General features: G+C 42.0%; 1 protein-coding gene across 4 annotated transcripts in view; it reads left to right on the forward strand.

Moving 5' to 3' along the window:
• The window catches only part of EIF2B3 (eukaryotic translation initiation factor 2B subunit gamma), a 104,933-nt gene that overhangs the window by 45,323 nt on the left and 39,016 nt on the right, over window positions 1-20,594 (forward strand). For all 4 annotated transcript variants that reach the window (XR_008974459.1, XR_008974458.1, XM_057425858.1 and 1 more), the window contains one exon: window positions 5,598-5,687. Coding sequence is in view for 2 of the 4 variants with exons in the window: in XM_057425858.1 (XP_057281841.1) it covers window positions 5,598-5,687 (90 nt within the window). In the remaining 2 variants the exon portion in view is untranslated. The remainder of the gene's footprint in view (window positions 1-5,597; window positions 5,688-20,594) is intronic.

A 20,594-nucleotide genomic window follows, 5' to 3' on the forward strand; every position in this document is an offset into this window, starting at 1 on the left:
ATCAAGTCTTCGGGTGGGTTTGCTGTGCAGCCATCAGCGCTCTTGCTGTTCAGCATCAGCATCAAGAGAGATGTTAATGCTAAAGTACGGTGTTGGTGCCAAGATAACAACTCCTTCTACGGGAGGTCACACTGGCTTATTGTAAACCATTACTGACCTTGAACTAATATTAATCCTGAGTTCTGACTGCTAACCTATACTTTTCATACTAGAGCAAATGATTTAATCTTTGGCTTTCAATAAAAGTTGGTCCCTTTACCAAGAAGTTTTCAGCATGTTTTCCTCAGAAGTAGGTTCAAAGCTTGTATTATAGTCTCATGAGTATATTAATATAATACAACAAAGACAAATGGCATGTGGTGAAGGTTTTGAATGAAAAATATTTATTATTCGGAAGGCTTTCAAGCAACTTAGGTCACTAGATCAGTAAAACATTTTCATGTGGAAAGTACTTCCCATTCCTGATGCGGCTTCTCTTTAGAAGCAGCAAACATGAGGATGGATTGTGGATCAGTGGGTGGTCACCAGAGCTGCCTCTGGGCAGAGCTTGCCAGCTCCTCAAGGGATTAAAGTGCACCTTTGCTGCCCTGTCTCTCTAACGTTGTAACAGAACTGCAGGAAGGGAAACAGCGACGGGGTGCTTCTGAACTGGGAAACAGAGGTCATGGTCATGTTGTAAGACACCTTGCAGTAGCCTATGCTGTCTTGAAATCTTGGGCTATCGCTTTTCTGTTCTCCCTTTCCTCTCCATGCTAGCGCTCTCACATCACCTAGGTATCCCTCATAGCCAGTACTGAACCACCTGAGGAGCAGCACCCTCTAATTAAACGGTGCTCCCCCTCCTCTGGAGCCCTGCAGCGGAGGGGTGCAGGGCAGAAAGGAGCAGGGGGTCCTGCAGTGGGGCCCCGGCTTGCACTGATGCAGCTGCTGCAAATCAGCCCGGAGGTGGCAGCATTTCACTGGTGGGCAAAGGAGCCCTGGGATACAGTGGGGACATTCATTTGGCTGAGTGCTTTGGGATCTTTTTGACCAAAAGCACTGTGTAGAGAGAGAGAAAAAGAAAAAAAACCTTAAGGTCATAAGGTGTCTGGGATTTCTGAAGAGCCAATGTAACAGTGGTCTTGTATTATTAGCGAGCTTACAGCCAAGAGCTGTCCCGTAAATGAGCAATGCGATTTAGAGACTATTTTTTTTTCCTTTAAAAGTAGGAATGCTTGAGACATTAAAGGTGGTCTGGCAGCTTTTGCTGTGAGACTTCTCTTCGTGTTGATCTGTACGCTGGCTCTGCATCAATGTGAGAGCACCACCTCCATGCAGGCAGTCAGGGGTCAGCACTGGGTGTTTGAACTGGATGGCATGCTTCTTCATGCAAGAATACAGTTCACAGTGTGAGGGATAGGAAGAATGCAGTAGACTGTTTGGCTACATGGACTATGTGAGCTACAAGCAATTAATTAGAAAAGAAATGAGCATGGACTGCATAGCTCACATTTAGCATGCTGTTATTTACTTGGTTTTGAGGGATGGGGAGGAAGACTAACTAATAATTCAGGTGGATGTAATTCAGATATTGGTTCAGGAGCCAGGTTAATAACAGGTATGATTGGATTTTTATTGTGTTATTGCCCAGATTAGTGTTACAGTACAGACAGCCTCAGGTCCTTGAGCTTATTTAAAGACCTTCATATTTTCTGTCAACAGCTGTATGAAGTTAAAGGGAAAGAGGCCATGGGATTTCTCTTTCTCAGCTAGTTTATTTGTGAGGTGGTGAGGTTAATGTGGCAATATCCCATGCTTAGTAGAGAGGCTTTTTGGCTTTAAGCATTGTGTGTGCTCCCTTCAGATTTATGATTTTGACCCCAGCCTGGCATTATCACACTGTCAGTGGGAGTGCAGGACTGGTTTGAACCTCCAGCTCTTGGTGGTAATCTCTCTTAATTAGTTTACAGTTGAAACAATTGTCCCTCTTTTTGCCTTTAAACAAGGGAAGTTTGCTCTATCAGTGGTTGATTTCCCTGAGGGAGGAAATCCTGAGAGGGGTTATCAGGCAGAGAAAAGCTCCGGGCTCCACTTTCAAAGCACTGCCATGTATGAAGCATGCATCAATCCTGTTAGTACTGCTTATTATTTCACAATGGAGTGTCAGGAATTACGGGCACAGACCTTTCTAAGGACTCTTGCAGACCTTTATGCACTCTCATCCCAAGTCAGGATTTTGTGGAATTATGTGCTAATAAAAGCTAATTTTACACATTAAATTGCGTTCTTTGAAACTGCTCTTTTAATTGCTGATCTTTCCCTGACTTCTCCACAGATCTCTCTGAGCCTTCTCATTGTCGACTTTCTGCCAGGGAGCCCTCCATGCCTCGTCATTAGGGCTAAAATCTGCCATCACTTAACATAACACACAGGGCTTACAACTGGGAGCAGCCCCCTCCCTTGCATGGGAGCACGGACAATAATAGACACTATAGTGGCAGCGCCAATGGGAGTTTTACCATGTATTTTAATGACTTGTGCTTGATTACATTTGCTAGATTGAACCGAAGTTCATTTAGTAATTGGTATGATTCTTTGAGGGTTCACATTTGACATTCCTCGCTCATTAAAGAGCTCTGACAATGGCTGTTACAACTTTTGTCTCAACGGTGACCCTCTCAGATACATATCCAGTCTTTCTTTTGATAAACCACCCATCCCTGCATTCATTAACACTTAACCATCTGCAGCCAGCCCCTCCTAGTACCTTCTCCCTTGCTTTGATGATATAATTAAAAGCCTCCTGTATTACCTCCCTCAGAGGGAAAAGTTTAGGTGCGTCAGCTCTCAGCACATGCATTGTTTGTTATTCGATTCTGTCTGTATCAGCTGTTCCTAGTGACAGACTCATTTTTCATATGTTGTAAAGATTAACTGATGGAGTGGGAGATCAGAGGCATGAGAAGGGAGTGTGGCTTTCGATATTAGTAACCAGATGCTCATTTGAAATGGTGATGGAGTTTGCTGTTATCTGTTAGATTATTTGGTTCCTTTGCTTGTACCTGGAGATAAACTGGTTTAAGCATTATGTCAATGAAAATTAGCATCATCTTTAGTGGCTTGTTATGATAGAGTGCTCTTATCAGTCTGGTTTAGTGTGGCTATTCTCTCCTGCAGTCTGGTTTACAGAAATCACAGCTTTGTTTATGCATGTGCCCAAACTTGCCTGTTTGACCTTTGAAGCTGTGATTATAATATTAATCTATGGGACTATTCTGTTGCAAATCACTTAGGTGGTCTGTGCTTCAGAGGATTTTCATTGTGGGACCTCCCTCTTGTCCAGCATGATGTTCCATTATTGTTAGTATATTCTACATTGAAAGCTAACTCAGGGTGGTGTTTCAGTACATCTTGTTGTCTGGCTGGGTTTTGTGGGGGGTTTTTTGTGTGTGATGGAGCTGTAGCGAGGATAGCACTGTGCTACTGTCTATCCACTTGCACTGATTTTGTATAACTCTTATAAAGTTGCTTAGCTACAGAAAAGCTTGGTGCAGTACTTGCATGCAGATACAAACTTCAGCCTTCAAATCCTCAGTGTCCTGTGGTGTAGCTAAATAGCGTTATTCCAGTGCGCAGGTGGGGAGACTGGATGTGTGAAAGCCACACAGACACTGGCAGCAGAACCGGCATTTATTGAGGAGTTCTTGTTTTACCCTCTTCTGCTTGATATGTGCCCCTTGCAGCCTTCCCCTGCTTTGTGTTTAAAGGGGATTGCGGTAGATCTTGGGTAGGGAGAGAAGAACGTGGCATTCTGGCACTAAAGAAACTGTGTCCTGTTTGTCATCTTCAAGTTAAGAACTGGGTTTTTTCCTCCTATTTTCCCCTCTCCTTCCCATATTGCATCCTTTTTTTTTTTTTTTTTTTTACATATTTCTTGCCTTGTTCCATTGTTTTGTTCATTTTCCCGGCTTGCATCCTTGCTTCTTTTCTTTCCATTTGTCCCTTTCACCCCTTTGAATAAACTATTATACTTGTTAAATAAGTACAAGGGAGCTCTTTTCCTCAGAGAAGGTATAAAAATTCTCCCCCTCATAAATACACAAAATGTGGAAACCATCCTCAGGAGGCAGAGCAGGAGGGAGTCTGCTGACTTCCAACTGCAAGACCTCATTAAAATTAGTGGATTCCCTAACCTCTTTGCATAAGGAACATTGCTATTTGGGCTGACTTCCACAGCAACATCTGGGCCACTGATAGCATCAGTACTGGAGCACTGCTAGGTGAGCTCATGTTTTGTTAATGAAGTAATCTACTGAAAGTGCATAGATCATTTTTTAGTACCACATACTTTTCTGCGAAGTGTCGTACTACTATTATAGGAGCTTTCCTTTGCAAGTGGGACTTCAGGAATTTGTTATAGTTAATATGCTTAGCTTGAACTGAATGATATGCTTGAGAAAAGCCACCTCAATTATAAAATGTTAAGACTTAAATACTTTGGTAGTTCAGTGCATTAATTGAGAAATACGCTGAAAAATGGAGAAAAACCAAAGGAGGAAAAAATGAAAACTGAGACAATTTCAGGTGTGGATTAAAATTTCTGTCCTTAATAGCCTCTGGAGTGTGAGTGCAGGTACAGCCCAGTGTAGTCCCTGACTGTTGTGTTTTGTCTTTTTTAATATGCAAGCTAAATATTCTTACCTTCTAAGCCATCTAAATATGGCTTTTCTGTCCTGAGAAGTAGTGGTGAGTGTTCAGACCACCAGAACACTCTCAGATGAGGCTACAGGTGTGTGGAAGGAAAAGTAATACTGGCATAAAATATCCATCTGCTTTAAGACAGGTTCCAAAAGGGGTTCTGCTATCGTAAGAGCAGAGAATCCATAAAGAGCATAGGAGTAATTGATGAGTCTTTATGATATACAATTTGGTTCTTAAAGTATTGAAGCTATTGGAGATCTCTGAGTTTCTGAAATATTAACCTGCCACTGCTCTGAAAGCAAAGACTTCCCTATTTGCTGTTGTTTGCCTATCAATGTGTGAGAGCTTTTCTGATCTTTTCCACCCCACTGGGCTGGATAGGCAGATGCTTTGTAGTTGAGCTGTGGCAGTCATTTGTAATGTGTACTGTAGGAAAGGTGAGCAGACCCCATCTCCTTCCCCTATTCCCCTCCAGGAAGTGTTGGAAAAAATAGTGTTTGTTGTGTTTGCTAGCAGAACAAGCACAGCCTTGCATATTAAGGCAGGCACTTAGCCAAAAGCTTTGAATTATTGTACCCTGACATTACCCACTGTAACTTTTAGCACTCTGGGCCCATTACTTTGGCTTCCTGCCCAGTAATGTGCAATTTCCACTTACATGAGAAGATGTAGCAGGAGTAATGACTCCTTGGAGGAGGTGTTTTCTTTCACAGCAGATCAGCCCAGGGCCAGCAGGTGTAAGTTTATAGACACCGTCCAATAATGGCAGCCTGCACTGTTCTCTTTATTCCAGCAGTAGATGTAAAGGAACAAATCTGCCTTTGCACACTTTTCACTAGCCACTGACCTACGTGCAAAGGCAAGCTCTTGTAAATGGCCATGCAAAGCTCCATGATTTTCCTTTTTTTCTTTTCCAGGCACCCCAGAATGCACATCAGAACAGGGCTGATGGATGCCCATCTCTACTGTCTGAAGAAATACGTGGTAGACTTCCTTGTAGAAAACAGGTAAAAAACCCAAACAATACACAAGGTCGTAGCAGTTGTTTGCATTGACATATGGTTCATACCAGAGCTTTTAAGGGAAGATTTGTTTCGTTAAACTCAATAGCATAAAATAGAAATGTGGAAGAAAGCAGTTTTCAAAATGCTTTAACTGCACTAAAAGGAATACCAAGCATTATGTATGAGATTCTTATTCAGACCTTTTTTAAAAAAAAAATATCTAATAACAGCATAAGGGATTTTTTTGCCTCTTTTCTTCATCTCTCCTTTTCCTAATGTATCTGTGTTTTTTGGCTGCTCGTTTCACCAGGGCTCCCCCATTGTTAGGGCTGTGAATACATTTCTGACCTTTGATTTCCCCCACCACAGTCTGTTTTGGCCTTTGCAATCACCTCTTCTCTCCCCCTTCACATCCACCACCACTGCAGGTGGGCTATCTCTGTAGCATCCCATGTTTTTAGCTTGTGATGTTCCTCTGTCAAAACTCTGAGACCACCCACCGAGAGTAAGAAAAACATCCATTTATGGAAGTGGAGAAGGATCTTAGCTATAATATTTCATGAAACAGATGAAAAAAAAAACTGTGTTTATCTTTAAAAAACAAACAAATGAACCACCCCTCTCACAGTAAGCAGTTTTGGAATGATGTCCTATTCCTAGACTTTTTGCAGCACTCTCATGCCCATTGCATATATTGACTGCTCACTGAGTTCCCAAGAGTTTTTCTCTCCTTTTAAGATGAAAGATAAAGAGGCTAAGTGTTGCGTTCATAGTGCTTTTCCTTAGCAGATAAATTGACATGTGAAAAAGCACTGAGGAGGGGAGATTTGTGTTAGTCTCCGTCATATACAAATACAGTGATACAGCTGGATAAATGATTAAAGGAGCTCTTCCAGAATGAAGTGCTGTGAGTGAGTTGAAATATAGTGGAAAATCTGTGTTAACCCCCAGTGCAATTTCTTAGCATGCACAAGAATAAAGCTTATCCGATACTTTGACTGGCACATGGGGACACTGTACAAGTCATTTTATTTCCCATTTGTGCATGGGAACATGTGTGAAAGGTGAGAAAGCTTCAGGAGCAGCAGATTCTTCAAATCTGGAATAAACTAGATTTACCAAATTCAGCGTATTTTAGGAAGTCAGTGACAGTTGGGACTTCCTGTATTTCCTGTGGTAGCATGAGGCAGTGTTTACACCTTGTCTCATAACACAACATGGACTCATTTCTTGAAATCCTACCGGTCTAGTTTTGCTGGGATTAGACATTTTTGGAATATTAGATGTTTCACACATCCAGGGTTTTTTACCATGGTATTTTATGCTGGTTTGAGTTTAGATCATTATGTCTGTGGGACAAGGACAGCCTTTGTCAGACATGCCGCAGTGTGTGACACAATGAGGCCTCTAAGCATAGATAGTGGTAACTTCAGATTTCAAGGCTTTATGCTATTTCCATTGAAACTGGTGACACCTTGGCTTTGCCAGTGGTGGGATTTCGCCTTGTGTTAACCAAAGTCAGCAGAGTGAAGTCCTGCTCTGAGCTCTCCCGGTTGTCCCCAGGTTTCCCTAGAGCAAGTCTGCCGACCTTTTGCAGGTATGACCAGTTGGTTTTCCTGTTTTCTATAGAGAGGTCATTCTCTGTCCTCACTGTTTCTTCAAGCTGTGCTGCTTTTCTGTGACACTTCTGTGACCAATACATAATTACAGCAGCTAGACAGCATTTCTTAAGATCTGATAGCAACATCTGGCTTACTAATGGCAAGTAGCTGCTTCATTCTCCTTATTACACACATGCTGCTTATTGAGGCAAGTGAAAGAGAGTCAATTGCAAGTAATGTGCTTAACTGGCAAATCTGAGGAATGGGACTTTTGCCATGAGGAATAACTTGGGCTTTCAGGCTTTTGGCATCAGTGGGCATTTGCAGCTTGTTTTTCTTCCCTGAGGAAGGGGAGGACAGTGCATATCCAAAGATCTTTCCATGTTTGGCAGCAGTATGCCAGGACTTTTGAAAGACCCTGTGGAATATTTTTGCCTCAAAAGTACTGACATCCACATAATTGTTTGGGTTTAAGAATTCTTTTCAATACTTTGTTTTTTAGTCTAGAGGGAACCTACGGTAGGATTTTGCCTCTCTGCAATTCCGCACCAGGACTGGAGAAGCTCACATGCCTTGTTTAAGTTGTGCGTGTTTAAAACTAACAGCAGGGACTGAAGCGAACAGTGAAGCTCTTGTGCGGTGCCAGGAAGTACTGACACAGTGTACTTCCTCAATATTACAATATTTACATTGTGTTAATATTTTAGCAGCGGGGTTTGATGGCAGGCAGAACACCTTCTTTCATTGTTTGTAGCTCAGTGAAGCATTTACATTTTTTTTTTCAGGTTTTATTTTGACATTCCAAAGCAGAAAAGATGTTGCACAGCAGTAAAAAATTCAGATCAACAGCTGGCAACAGCTCGCTCTGTTTGCAGAGGAAAATTATGATTATTTTTCAGGTCAAAGAATTATATGAAAACTAATGTGATTGTGTTGCTTCAGATGGGATGAAAGACCAGTGTAGTCCCTGCTTAGCTGCAAAGATGTGGCAAGAACAAGCTCTTCCCATGTGGAGGTAGTTTGTAGTTGCACCTGTAAGGGTAAATTACGTTCCTCCACTTCAACATATGCATTGTAGGTAAAGTCCAAAGGAATTAGCAACTATTATGAAAATGGAAAAGAGAATGTGAAATTGCTAAAGCTTTGGTTTATCTAAGTGTATGAATCTTGCTTTAGGATTTGGGCAACTTTTGTTATATGACGCATCTGGAAAAAGGCTGAATTTGTTGTTCAGCTCCAGAACGAAGTTGTGATACCAAGGTTTTATCACCAGCTTGGCCACTGTCTTGCTTTGTGGTACTAGAAAGGTCCCTTAATTTTTCTATGCACTTGTTTCCTTTTCTGTGTGGGATTGTTTGGAGAATAATCAGTGTTTGGCAGCAGTGAGATTCTAATATGGGAGGTATTAGGAAAGGTCAAAATACTGTTCAGTAGTCTGTAACTGAGTTTGTAGTCCTTTGATACACTTTAATGAACTAATTTAATAGGACTGAATAGTAGTTCTGCTGTTTGAGGTCTTATTGAACTGTAACAAACCAAACAAATTTGCAAACCAAACAAATTCTTGAGTTTTAAAAAGCAGAGATTGCTGGTGCCTTTTGCATAAGTCAGAGGAAATGGTCTGCTTATGAGACCCCCCTCAAATATGTATGTCCAGACATACAAATATGTATGTCTTACCCTGTCCAGATGTACCAAGGTCAAACACTCATGGTTCCACAGTGCCTTGAGGAACAGCTGAAGAAATTCTTGCCCCTGGCAGTTTGTTATTCCCTACAGCTGGTATTTATTCCTTCCCTTTTCTCCCCACTCCCGCATTACTGGGCAGGTTGATTATCTGAGTGCACTTAATCAGCTCCAGTGGCAGCCTCTGCCAGGGGTGCCAGTTTGAGCACTCAGAGCTCTGTGCTGGGATGGACATCTTCATCCCTGCATCCACAGTGTTGATGACTTCAGGGTCTGTTCCCTCTAGCTTCACAAGAGGTCAGAGACCATACTCTGCTACCAAACGGATTTATCCCATCAGAACAGGGACCATGACCTCAATGTGAACAAGCAGCAGCTTGTCTGGGATGAATTTTCTGCTGATTATAACTGTGTCTGGGGGTTTTTGTGCAGAGACCTTTGGTTCTTCCCTAGGTTCCTTTCTGCATCAATGAATTTAGAGTCGCAGAGGTTGGTCTCGGTTTGGCAGATATAAGGAAGTTCTTTACTGTGAGGCTGGTGAGGCACTGGAACAGGCTGCCCAAAGAAGTGGTAAATGCTCCATCCCTGGCAGTGTTCAAGGCCAGCCAGGTTGGACAGAGCCTTGGATGACATGGTCTAGGGTGAGGGAGGTTGGAACTGGATAAGCTTAAGGTCCTTTCCAACCCAAACCGTTCTATGATCCTCAGTTGTATCACATCATTGCACAGGAGGGGGGTGAGATCTCCCTGTATTCAGGTGAGAGCGTTTCTTTCCTAAACACTTCCTTTTCCAGCATAAAGCTAACCTGAGGATCTTATAGGTGCTGCACTTTGTGGCAGGGGGAAGACAGGCGTGTGTGTTTCAGGAGCTGCTCTGCCAGCACGGATAGGGATAGTTGAAGGTGAACACCTGCACCATACGATGAACTGCACATTATTGCTGTTCTCAGAGCGATCCTTACTCGAGCTGAGCCAGCAGGCTAGACAGCAGCAGAGGCTGGAACTGGCTGGGGGCACGGCTCCACCCCGCAGCTGGCGGGCCTCACACCCCTGGGGCCTGGGGTGGCAGCCAGCACAGTAGCCAGTCCCCTTTTTTGGCACTCTCCTGAGTGCTAGGTTGGAATTCTGCCTTGCTGCTGCATTCAGGGCAGATGGAAGAAGAGAGCCCTTATTCCCTTTCCCCTGTGAACTTCATCTGTAGGGGAGGGCAGGATCCAGGACTGTGCCTTGTGAGCCCGGCATGCTGCACAGGCATGCACTGGTATTTCTTTACTGTGTGGTAACAGTTGGCTTGCTAACAATCCCAGCAGAGCTGCTGGCAGAAGAAATGTCATCAGAGTGCAATTGTGTGGTAGTTTGTGTTCTGTTTTTTTCTAGAGTGTTTCTGAAGCTCTAGCCTGGTGAAGTAAGATACCTGATTTGGGGGAGAGCAATGGTGCGAGATAGATAAAAAGCAGTCCCTTTCCCCTGTGATTTTTTTAACAAGGAAAATTCAGTCTGGCTTTGGAAATTTAAGTGTTGAAGATGTGTGTCTATATATCCTGTGTATATGCTTAAAAGTATGTGTAATATGCATTTATAATATAGGTATGCATGAATGGCATTGTGCCCACAGTCAGTTTTGCAGGCACAGATGACAACATTTGATATATGTGTAAGGATTTCACCCTTCTCACAGCTCAAGCCCGTAGATATGCAGAGACTGCCTTTCCCCTCTTATTGAGGTAGACCACAGTATCTGAAGTCAGATCAAGGCTGCCTCAAACAAAGCAGGATGTGGTCCTGCGTATTAAGTAACCTCCCCAAAATCACTTTTGTCAAATTTCATCAGTGCAGAGCTTGTCATGACCATGCTAATCGATCCTTAGTTACAGGTTGGACACACAAAAAGCCAAATTTAAAAATACTAACTTTGCAAGGTTAAGCACTTGGCACTAAGGAAGTGCCACAGCTGAGGCTTCCTGTGCAACCTTTTGCTTCTATATGCACCACATATTATGGTACAGTCTCCAGTTACAAGACTCTCAAGTTTGGTTGGTTGTTTTTTTTTCCTCTGTGACCATGGCTTCATCTGTTGCCTAAGATGCTCGCTGAAGGAGACACTGTTCAGTGTTGTATGTAACTTCTGAAGTTCAGGCGAAGGCCACCATCCTTACTTGCTCACTGTTTAAACCCTGTTCTGAAGATAAGGTAAATACTTTCCTTTTGGATTCTCGGTGCTCATCACTGATACTGTAATGCTGTGTACACACTTCATTAACTATCCAGCACCCCTATTAGTGAAGCAGCGGTCTTTCCTTCCTGAAAGTAGGAAACTAAGATACACACAAGCTGAAGTTTGAAGCATCTTTGCCTTAAGTATGCCATTTTTCAGACCTTAATGTTATACAGAGGCTCCTAATGCTGAAAGAATCTTTACCATTGATGACAGCTGTCCAGGGTGACACTAATCACATCAACAGCACACAATCAGTAGCAACTTACAGAAAGCAGATTTATGTTCTGCATTCAGAATCTGTAAAACTCCTCTGACAGAAAGGGATTTAAAAAAAAATAATCTGATCTTTGGGCATCATTCATTTGCCTTAAATATTAGAAGTTCTTTTCTCCTCTCTTAGCCCTCTTCCTTGTATATTTAACACACATGTTCTAACAAATGAGGCAGCCATCCTTTTGCCTCATAACACAACCTTGATGCATCCCCAAGGCATAGTCCATCTTTACATTGGGTGAAGAACAGATTGAGATTGAGGAGAGAGGAAATGTAGGTGTGTTTTTAAGGATTGTGACATAATGTGTACATATGAGGTCTTCATTAAGGTTGTATAAACAGCATAGTTTTAGCTTTTCTGAAGTTGAGCGCCCAAACTGTTACTGTGGTGCTCTTTTAAGAGTATTTGTTTTTATATATGTGACACTTTTTGAATTAGTAAGGCTGCTGTGACTCTTGCTAATAGAGTAGCCATTATCAACGTAGATTTATCACCTTTCAGGTCAGTCACCAGAAGGAGATGGGATGCTCTAAACTTGAAAGAATATCCAGCTCAGCCTCTGTAACCTTGGTTTCGAGCATATTCTGTTTTCTTTCAAAGAGAGAAAGAGAACGGAGCATGCCCAGTGTAGGACACAAAATACTGAGCTGCAAAACAGGTCTTTTCCAAGCCTGTGCAAACAGTGGGTTTTCAGGCTCAGCTTGATGTAGTATGGGCACTTTTTATGTTTACAAGTGTAACACCCTGACGGAAAGACAACCGTGTGCCAAATTGCAAGCATGGAATCGTGTGAGCTTTTCAGCAGAGCAGTTTGGAATATTCTTTTAACATGGACAAAACAAGGGAGGGTTTCCATAATTTGTTAATTTCCATAATTGTTCTTGAAAATAGTTGAGATTTTTGATGAAGCTATCAAAAAAAAGCAAATTCAGCTTGAGGCAAACACCTGGCACTGTGATTTCAGCCAAAACAGTTAAACTTTGGCAAAGTTTGCAAACAGGTGAAGACAGAAGCTCACAATAGGAAATGCTGAGTGAATTATGTATAGGTACCCCAATTCTACCTGAAAGTGAGTCATCTTGGGTTTTATGGAGGCAGATGCCACTGTGTGTTTGTTCAGATGTCATGGCTTCTCTGTTACGTACCAGAGCGACAACTGCGTTTTCTAATGTGAGGAGATCTTTGGACTTCGTTTCAAAAGACTATGTTCATCTATCTAAAAGTGATAGCACACATCTTCCCAGTACATGAGAACATTTCACAGACTTCTGTGTGTCCTTCTCCCTTTTTCCCCCTTCTTTCTCCTAAAGGCACGGTAAAATTTTTATTGTGTTTAGTAATGTGTTTTGCAAATAACCATTTTGTCCCAAATATAGTATTTCTGAATTGCTGGGTGTAGAAAAAGCCACTGTTTCCCTTGTACAGTCACCTGGGAAACAGGCAGTTCTGTTTGTGGCCAGGAGGGATGATGTGTGGTGCTGGAAAGGCAAGAATGATAAACAGCAGCACTGTGGTCTCTTCAAAAGGCTTGAGTAAGCATTCACAGTGCCTTGTCCTGGGAATGCTGAGTGCTGACATCTTGCTTGCCACCAGGGAAACCCACTTTCCCATCAGAGCCCTCCTCTCAGGGTGCACCCTGTGAGAAGCTGAGCTGAAGCTGAGGAAACAAATCAGCTCTTCTGCAGTTCCTCCAGTGCTGGAAAGCTGCCTTCCAGAATTTGCCAGTAGAGAAACTCTTCTCTGAACTGAGCAAATTTGCAGTAAGCCTTATAGCCAAAGTCAGTATGATTTGTTTGCAAAGTTAAACACTGGGGTTTGTTGATTCTTTTTTTGAACTGCTGAAGTAAATAAGAGCAAATTGTGTGAGGTCATAGTGCTCTGCCTTTCCAAACAGCTTCAGCTGCATTCCCAGAGCAGGCTTCCTTCTCTGCTGGGTCCGGAAAGTCTCTGCTGGGCCAGCACTAGGAGGGGAGGGAAAGGTTTGCTGTCTCAGTGCTGTGTGCTGAGATCTGTGGCCATAAGAGCTGCAGTGGAGCCACCCTTCTCCTTGCCAATAAATGGCAGGGGCAGTAGGAGATCTTTGAAAACTGGAGGTGCGAGTGACTGGCTCCGAAGCTCCTGCTTGGATGGCTGCGTGCTGTGCTGTACACAAAGGCCCCTGCAGGTTTATATTAAGGTGCTGCCCAGACTAAACCAGTGCATTTTTTCTTTTCCCCTCTAAATGCCTTTTTATCATTCAGGCTGTCACCTGTGTTTCCTGGCAAAGCCTGCTGGCTGGGGGAGGTCTGGCAGAGCTGAACACCCAGCTTTGGTGGTCTTTGTGTGGCTGCCTGAAAGATGGCTTAAAACAGAACCTGCTCTGTGAATACCTGCAAGTTAACATGTGTCAGCCGTGTGGCTGGAAGGTTTCTCCTTTGCTGAAAAGAGAGATTTTATAATGAATACTTTCCTTGTGATTAAAATGGGTAAATAAACAAATAGCTCCTACAGGAAGAATACTGTGTGAAGACAGGGCAAATAGATTGTAGCTTTCCAAACAAGGAAAAGAAAAAGAAAAACAGCACACCAAACTCCTCCTTAGCGCATTTACTCTATTAGAATGTGAAATGGTAATTTATCTTTCCCATTTCCTTTCCTTGTCAAACATATCCAGCTGTTGGAGCTTTCTCTGTTCCCCACTAGAAATGCCAAGACTTAAAATTTGTTGATGTCCTCCTCCAGGGTATCGTTGCCATTATCATCTTTCCATGGTACCAATCAAGCTGCAAAACCTCCGAGGGGAGAAAAACTAATGACTCAAACTAGATTTAAACTAATTATGTTTTTCTGCATATCACTTCTGTTAACAAATACAGTTCCTTTTCTTGTTAGTGAACTACCTGGGAACAGGCATGTCTTTAGATGTTCTGAATTGAAGCTGATTCACTTCATGAATAATATAGCGCGTCTTCCTGTGAGACCATGATGTGCCATAGTGGCCATGTGGCTGAGATACTCAAAGCATGTGCAGTATTCTATATATGTAAGCTACTCCTAATGCAGATTTTTCTAGAGTAAATGTTCAAATTTAACTTTGTGATTTACAGCATCAGATAAGGACCCTTTGAATTGCCTATGAAAAGTATGTCGAGAGGACATTCGGTTATAGGATCATAGAAGAATTCAGGTTGGGGAGGGACCTCTCGCAGTCTCTAGTCCAAACTCCTGCTTAAGTAAGTCTTAACTTTTGTGTTGCTCAAGGGATTTTTTTGTAGTTGACATTTTAAAATCCCCAAGGATGAAGACTGGGCCTTGTCCCAGGACTGTACCACTGACTGAAAAGTTGTTTTCTTTATGTCCCAACTGGAATTTCGCTTGTTGCAGCTTCTGTCTGTTGTCTCTTGCTCTTTGACTGTATACAACTTGGAAAAGTCTGGCTATCTTCTATATCACTTCAGTTTTGGTAGTGGAAAACTGTTACCAGATTCCCCCTGCAGCCTTCTCTTCTCCAGGCTGAGCAAGCCCAGCTCCCCAGCTTCTCCTGCGTCATATGCTCCTGGCCTTCTTGGTGGCCTCAGCTGGGCTTGCTCTATCTGATAATAAACATTTAAAACTGTTAACTGTTTTTCTACTGTTTCCCTATTCCTTGGGTAGCCTTCAGTCAAATGGACTTCTGTCTTCATATGAGATGTGGGTTTTGAAGGAGGAATGATGATTCTTTTATCTATCTATATGAGCTTATTACTTTCTTTTTCCTTAAATCATTGCCACTTGGACAGTATCACCCTAAGTATTCTTTCATGAGTGCAGTAAATTTTCTTCCACACAGCACTGCTTGCATGTAGTATAATACTTGGGGTGAAATTATTATCTTACCATGCTGGACATCTCCCTGTGAGGATACGATCCTTGTATAGGATATCGTTTTATATGTGGAAAACATAATTCTCCTGTACTCTCTATTTAGATGGTCTGACTGTACAACCTTTCAAGAATTTTCAAGAGAATGTTTTCCTTTTTCCCCCTTTCCAGTTTGCTTCTACAATCTCTTTTCTCCCACATCACCTCAGCCACTGACTGACCCTCTGAATAGCTGAGTCCCTTTTACTTCCAAGTTGAATTTTTGGAAAAGAAAGAAAATAGTGGTTCTTCCCCTGCTATTCCACTTCTCATAGCTTTTGTATTCTAGGTGGTAGTCCAATGATAGAAGGGTTTGGCTGGAAGGGACCTTAAAGGAGTGCCTTCTACTAAACAGGTTGCTTAAAGTCCCACCCAACCTGGCCTTGAGCACTTCCAGGGTTAGGGCAGCCACAGCTTCTCCAGGCAACCTGTTCCAGTTTCATTGTTCCTTAGCCAGTCAAGTGAAACATGAACAATAATAAAGATGTCTGTAGCACTGTTGCTGACTTTATTATTGCATTGAATTATCGTGATGGGAAACTTTTAACTTCCTGCATATAGAAGGGAAAATAAATGCTATTAATGATGATAGGGCACACATGCCTGCTTAGAGTAGGTAAGAGATACCTTCATTAAGTCAGTGAATCGTCAATCAGTAACAATACTCAAAGTTCCATTTTGAATGTGGTAAGTAGCTAGATTATGAGGGTAAAAGCTGATGTTAGAACAGTCTTGAATAAAGGGGGAGCAGCTACAAATTTCTTCACTTAAAACAAGGTGAAAAATTAAAAGGGGATTTAACATTTTAAACAGCCACAGGGCAGTCCATGGGAAATGCTGGGTGCTGCCTAGTTAAGTACCAGTTTTGAAGTAGTCAAAGGCCTAAAGTGGGGAGGATTTCCCTAAATCAAAGATGCAGAGTTGAAGTGTAGCACACAGAGCATTTTACACCAAACTTTTCTGGGTGACTACCACACAGAAAGAACATTAGGAATAAAAGTAGGCTCTTGAAGAAGAAGACATGGGATTCATTGGCCAAAAAGCTTCATCTTGAAGTTCTCTGATAAGCAGTAAAGTGACCAAAAAAAAGGTTGAGTCTTATTACAGAACAAAAGATCACATTGCAAATGCCACAGAAAGCAGAACAGAAAGAGTTGTCCTACAGGGATGGGTGGAGCAAGGATTAGTGAGGGTGTGGAAATGGGCCTTGCACAGGCAGAAGCAGGACTGAACTACACACCAGAGCTTCCAGTATATCTTCCAGACTGCTGAAAGAATGGGCATGTTGTGAAGCCAAACCAAGAATGGGTCCATTTGATTGCAGAACACTACACACAGTATGTGCATGGAGAAACAGAGCAAAGTGATTGGGACATCTGTGATGCCTTCAATGTAGCCCCAGTGGAGCAGGGTGGAAGAGCTTACCCATGTGAAGCTACAGCCATGTCTGTGGTTTTTGACACTTACATTTTTTATACAGCCAAATCTGAAGAGTTCAAGTCTCTCAAAATATATACTGCTGCACCTTAAGTTTACATAGTTCATGAGTTTTGTGGATACATGTCATTTTTATCAAAAGCATCATATGCATGTGTTTGTTTAGGCATATTATCAGAGCCTAATTTCAAAGGCATTTAGAAAGAAATTGGTAACTCAGACACAGATGGCTGCAAAGGCGGAGGTGGGAGAGAATGGGGAAAGATGAGTTTTGGCAAGGAATCGCTCTTGGTGCAGGTGCGCTTGTTTTAGAAGAATGGGATGCTGTCTGGGAATGAATGAGATCCATTCCTCAGCAGCATGTGCAACCTGCCAAACACCCTGGGTGGCCTCTGACGGCCTCAGAGACTTTTGGTCAGAGAGAAGTTCTAAAAATGTCTAAACTTGCTGGCAATCCCATGCAAAAGCTGTGTTAGTTGGGAGCTGTGGGGCGTTCCTGGCTGTTTGGTGAGTGGGCAGAGGTAAGGTTGTTTAGGTGACCCAAGCTGAGTGCACACACGCTTTCAAAGGATTTGATGTGTAATTGAGGAGTTTTAATTTCTGTGGTCAATTTTTCAGAAAGCTGCCTTGTTTCCCAAAGGGTTTTTTGGCAGAAGTGGAAGTTAGAGCCCTGCTCCTTTAAGTGCATCCAGACTTGGTGGAACTTGAGAACGGCTTTTTATGTGGTTTGCATCCATACCATCCCTTCCATACTTTGATCTGGATCCTCTCTGCACTGTGGTGTCTATGACTGTCACTTGGCATATCTTCTTCTGCTTTCCCTCCATCATCCAGGATGCAGGGATTTTGGCGGCAATTTCGGAAGTTATTCATAAACTTGAGCCTGTAAAGCAAAGCTTATACCAGCTTTTATACTGGCATGCTCTGCAATGGCTTTTGAAATAGTCATACAACACTCTTATGAATGTTGGAAGTACGTTGCTGTCAGACTTGAAGGTTTTGGTTAGAAAATAGTATGGAAAGATAAATGAAGCACAAACGCAGTCATGTGGAATTACCTCTTAGAAAATGTCTCAAAGTTTCCTTGTCTTCTCCATAGACTTTTAGCTCCAAAAATAATAAGACGCCCTGGCAATACGTAATAAATAAGTAATTAATGTGACATTTGGAGGGATGAGAAATATGTTTACTCTTTTTGTGATAGAAATTTTGAAAGTGGAACAGGACAAATAGAATGTAGCAAGAAATAACATCTGTTTGATGCCATGACTGGTGTTGCTGGTTATTGAATTGGGTACAACTAATTGCCTGGTAATTTACTGGCTTGCCTTGTTACTTTGGAGTTTTCTTTTATTATAATTGGTCTTAGGCACGCCAAACAAAGGCAAAAAGATTTTTGCAAGGAATAAAGGCAGAAATAGCCTTCTGCAGGGATGTGGCACACCCTATAAATTCATCATTTGATATTTTTTCCTTTTGAACCCAGTCCTCTGCTTTCTCCGCATTCTTAGCATGTCTCAGAAATTCCAGCGTTTTTAGCAGTGAATCAATGAGAAGAAGGGGAAAAGGCCTGTAATTGCTTTTTCCATTGTGCTTGTTAAAACCGCGTTGTGGGAAATGGACCCAAACACTGTCTTTTAAGTGGTGTTGAGTCTGAGGCAGGTGGTATTAACTCAGGACTGCATTAACTCTTTTCAAATCTCTTTCCTGTTTCCTTGAGGAAACATGCCTGGTGTATATATGTGGCAAGGGCTGTTTGCCTGCCTCTTGCATTGACATTTTAATTTGGTCCATGATATAAATATCATTTCCCTAATCCCCCTTGCCCTGACCCTGTTTTGTCTTTTCTTCAAAGTGAGTTGACTTTTTTTTCCCCTTTAAGGAGGGGGGAGGAGATGGGAACGGTGGCTGGCTGCTCTAGTTTGGAGCATTAAATGCTTGGGGAAAAAATCTCAGAGTAACTGTTGTTTCTTTCTTTGTATTCACATGGAAATTTTTAATCTCCATCAAAGGATCAGGAGAAAATAACGTTGAGATTCAACAAGAGAGCTCCCAGCTTACATGGAATTTTTAAATGTTATTTGGCTTTATCCTTTAAGCAATGAGAACCATGAACTATGTACCTACAGGGTTCAGAATTAACTTTTCTCTTTCTTCCAGCACACCCTCTTCCCCCCCTCTCCCTTTTTCTTACATCTTTATTGTTCTGCATAAACATGCAACTTCTTTTTGGCCAAAACTTTAAGTGCCTTAGGATTTGTTTAGTTGTATTTATGTATACATTTCTAACATTAATTATGTGCACCAGTCTTGAAATACAGCCTCATGTTTTCCTTTTGATGTGATCTGAAGAATCTCCGTTGAAGGCCATGGAGCTAAGATCAGAACCCAACCCACTGTATACTTGCATAATTGTACAAGAGCTAACATTAGCCTGTTCGGGGAAAAAAAAAAAAGCAAAAGTAGGTTATAAAAGGCCGAATAATCATCTTGTTTGTAGTGGGGAAATCACAAACACTATCTGCACCTGTAGATGTAGCTGATTGTACTAATGATGATAGCAAGAGAGACCCCCCTGCAACTAGCCCATGGAGAGTAACAGCAGATTTCACAGGTGGGTGCTGACAGCAATGGTAGATTTCATGCTTCATCACAGATTAATAAAACAGGGAGGATATTAAAATGCTAATACTCATTAATACCGTTTTATGGTGTTTAACATTAAACATGGAAAATGAAAGACAGCCGGTAAATGGAACTGACAGTTGTGTTCAGGGTGTCTGAAGCTGGTGAGAACTGGCTGGAGGGAATACAAGCTGTGGATGTTCACATTCCTGCTGTGGGTCAAGCCAAACAGCACCTCCTGGTACCTAGACTTCTGCAAGATCGCCTAAACTTATACGTAAATAGACTCTTCTATCATAATAAAATATTTGACGAGATTTTTTCTTTACCAGTGTTGGTCTGAACCATGATTTTTCTACCAGTGTTGGTCAGAACCATGATTTTCTGTGTCAAATGAAAGACAGAGGCTCCAGCAATACTTACGTCTAAGAGCAGAATTCACCTCCTTGAACCATAATTGTGAAGTACATAACTTTTTTAAATGTAAGTGGTCAACATTTATTTTTTTCCCCAAAATGCTTCTTGTGTTTCATCTGGCTCCATTGTTCTTCATTTCTTGCTGAAGTTTCAATAAGCTTCTCTTCATCCCAGAGGCAGTTGCATTTCAGCAACAAGTAAAAGTTGGCCCTCTGTGGGCCATAATGTATGTAATGTAATATAATATACATAGATAGAAAATTCTGCCATATCACAGACTGTTCTAGTTTTATTTGTGGTTAAAATTCCCCCAAAACTTCTGTGTAGCTGTGTTGAAATACGAAACTTAAGGATCTGGGGTATTTTCACCTTATGTTCTTCGCAATTAAAGTTTTTTCATATATCATGAACCTTATCTCTGCCTTGCAAAAATCCTGGGAACACTGGGAAGACGTAGTGCACAAGGACCAGGGATAAAGGGGTTCTAAAGGTATGATACTTATGTCTCTCTGGTAAGGATAGTACTTGGTGAAATCACAGCTGTCTGACCAAGTATCCATTTTTGTACCTTAACAGCTTAGATTTTAAATAAAATGAACCTTGAATACCTTAGGTTTACAATGCTGAGGTCTGAGGCTGCAGCCTGCAGAGCTGACTGCAAATGACTGGTGTGTGCTCTGAGCTCTTAGGTACGTTTAATGTAAACTTTTCCAGGGGGTTCTTTTGCTTTTAAAAATTTCACCTTCCCTTGCATTCCCAGCTGTTTCTTGCACG

This window comes from Pezoporus wallicus, unplaced genomic scaffold, assembly GCF_028554395.1.
Source record: "Pezoporus wallicus isolate ANWC-B61680 ecotype Strahan unplaced genomic scaffold, APGP_CSIRO_Pwel_v1 contig_13480, whole genome shotgun sequence".
Classification (NCBI taxonomy): Eukaryota; Metazoa; Chordata; class Aves; order Psittaciformes; family Psittacidae; genus Pezoporus; species Pezoporus wallicus.